The sequence below is a fragment of the Elephas maximus genome, chromosome 11 (assembly GCF_024166365.1).
Source record: "Elephas maximus indicus isolate mEleMax1 chromosome 11, mEleMax1 primary haplotype, whole genome shotgun sequence".
NCBI lineage: Eukaryota > Metazoa > Chordata > Mammalia > Proboscidea > Elephantidae > Elephas > Elephas maximus.
In genome coordinates this window covers 104,807,798-104,809,740 of record NC_064829.1, presented here as the reverse complement: position 1 = coordinate 104,809,740, position 1,943 = coordinate 104,807,798, and the positions used below count along the sequence as shown (strand labels likewise).

General features: G+C 52.9%; 1 protein-coding gene across 1 annotated transcript; it reads left to right on the top strand.

Annotated features, from left to right (window-relative positions):
* The first annotated feature begins 582 nt into the window (after nt 1–582).
* Nucleotides 583–1,316, top strand: APOC2 (apolipoprotein C2). The gene is made up of 3 exons (XM_049901847.1): nt 583–651; nt 749–908; nt 1,083–1,316. Exons 1-3 carry the CDS (start codon nt 597–599, stop codon nt 1,171–1,173), a joined length of 306 nt encoding a protein of 101 aa, XP_049757804.1. The 5' UTR covers nt 583–596; the 3' UTR covers nt 1,174–1,316.
* The last annotated feature ends 627 nt before the right edge of the window (nt 1,317–1,943 follow it).

The following is a 1,943-nucleotide window of genomic DNA, read 5'->3' as shown; positions in this document are numbered from 1 at the left end:
CAGTAAAATTGCTCCATAGGGTTTTCTTGGCTGTAATGTTCATGGAAGCTGATCGCCAGGCCTCTCTTCCACAGTGCCATTGGGTGGGTTCTATCCTCCAACGTTTATGTTAATAATTGAGCACAAACCACTGTTTGTGCCACCAATGGACCTTTTGGCACAGAGTAAAACCTGTCGCCGTCAGGTCGATTCTAACTCATAGCGACCCTACAGGACAGAGGAGAACTGGCCCAGTTTCCAGGGTTGGAATCTTTACCGAAGCAAACTGCCATATTTTTCTCCAAAGAGTCGCTGAGTGGGTTTGAACCTTATGTAAAAAAAATAGGTGCTCGATAAATGGTTCTTGAATGAATGAAAGAAGGAGTACATGTTAGAATTTAAAATGTTAAATCTGGAGAACAAGAGAATGTTAGAAAGTGAGGCCCAACGATGGCGCCCAGCACAAGGCACCCAGCTCTGAACTTGACTCAGGGACGGAAAGGGGGTGCAGGGTACCAGTTCCCGACTCGGTCAGGACCCCAGGAATAGAGGCCGCTGGTGACCATGGGGGTGTACGCCCCACAACACCTCCTCAGTGTTCCAGGTCAGCTGACGTCATGGACACCCGCTACCTCCTTGCTGTGTTCTTTATACTCCTGGTGTTGGGACTTGGTGAGTGATCTGCGGGGGAGGGGGTCTTGGAGGAGAAGGGTGAGCTCAGAGCCGCTAAGCTCCCTAACACGCTCTCCCCCTCCCCTGCCCCCTGCAGAAGTTCAAGGGGACCTCAGACCCCAGGCAGAAGAGGCCGACGGTTCGACCTTCCTCACCTGGGTGCAGAAATCCCTCCGCAGGTACTGGGATGCAGCCAAGACTACCGCAGAAGGCCTATACCAGAAGACCGCCCTGCCCACTGTAAACGAGAAAATCGGGTAACGCCACCCCCTCGGAAATAGTTCCACTGCATCCACGACCCAGGATGCGGGCCCCCAGCCCCCTCCTCCCTCGGACCCAGGAGTCCAGTCCCCCGGCCCCCTTCTCCCTCAGACCCAGGAGTCTGGCCCCTGGCGCCCTCCTCCCTTAGACGGTTTATCCTTTTTCCCCAGGGACATGTACACCAAGTGCACGTCAGCTGCGACTACCTACTTGGGGATTTTGACTGACCAGATCGTTTCTATTGTGAAGGGAGAGGAGTAAAACCCGGGCCCCCCAGTATGCGGGCGGCGGAGGGAGGAGCCCGGGGCCCAGCCCCGCAGCCCTCCTGACCTCCCCCAGGATCGGAACTCTCGCGGACCATCCCCCCTCCACTTCCCAGCAGCTCTCAGCATCTCATTCCCAACTCCAGCCTGAATTCTTATCAATAAAAGAAAAAAATCCAAGTTATTTGCTTTGATGCGGTTGCTTTTCGGAGGCTTTAGGGGCCAAGAAAAAGCACTGCACAAAGGTTATCATCTGACGCACACAGAAATTAAGTAGCTTTTGGTGGTGCCCCCTGCTAGGCTCCTCACTGAAAGCCTGGTCGTTCAAACCCACCAGCGACTCCCAGAGAGCAAAGACCTGGAGATCTACAACCGTGAAGATTACAGTCTAGGAAACCCTATGGGGCAGTTCTGCTCTGTTATATAGGATTGCTATGTGTCGGAATCAACTGGAGGGCACACAACAACAACAGGGGCCAAGAGGGAGGGCGTTGACTCAGTTCAGGCAGCATTTATTGAGCACCTACTGTATGCATTTTAGCTCTAACCTGGTCGGTGGGAATAAAGAGGTGAATAACAGCATACATGATGATAACAATAAATAACGGTTGCCCTTCTTCACTGAGGCATGGCTTTCTCATTGGTAAAATGACAATCACAGAAACTACTATCCTGCAAGGGCCTCTGGCAGAGGTTGGGCCCTGGGCTGACACTTTAAATGTGCCATCTCTATGAGTTGTCCTACCCTCCTCTGACAGAGGAGACGGG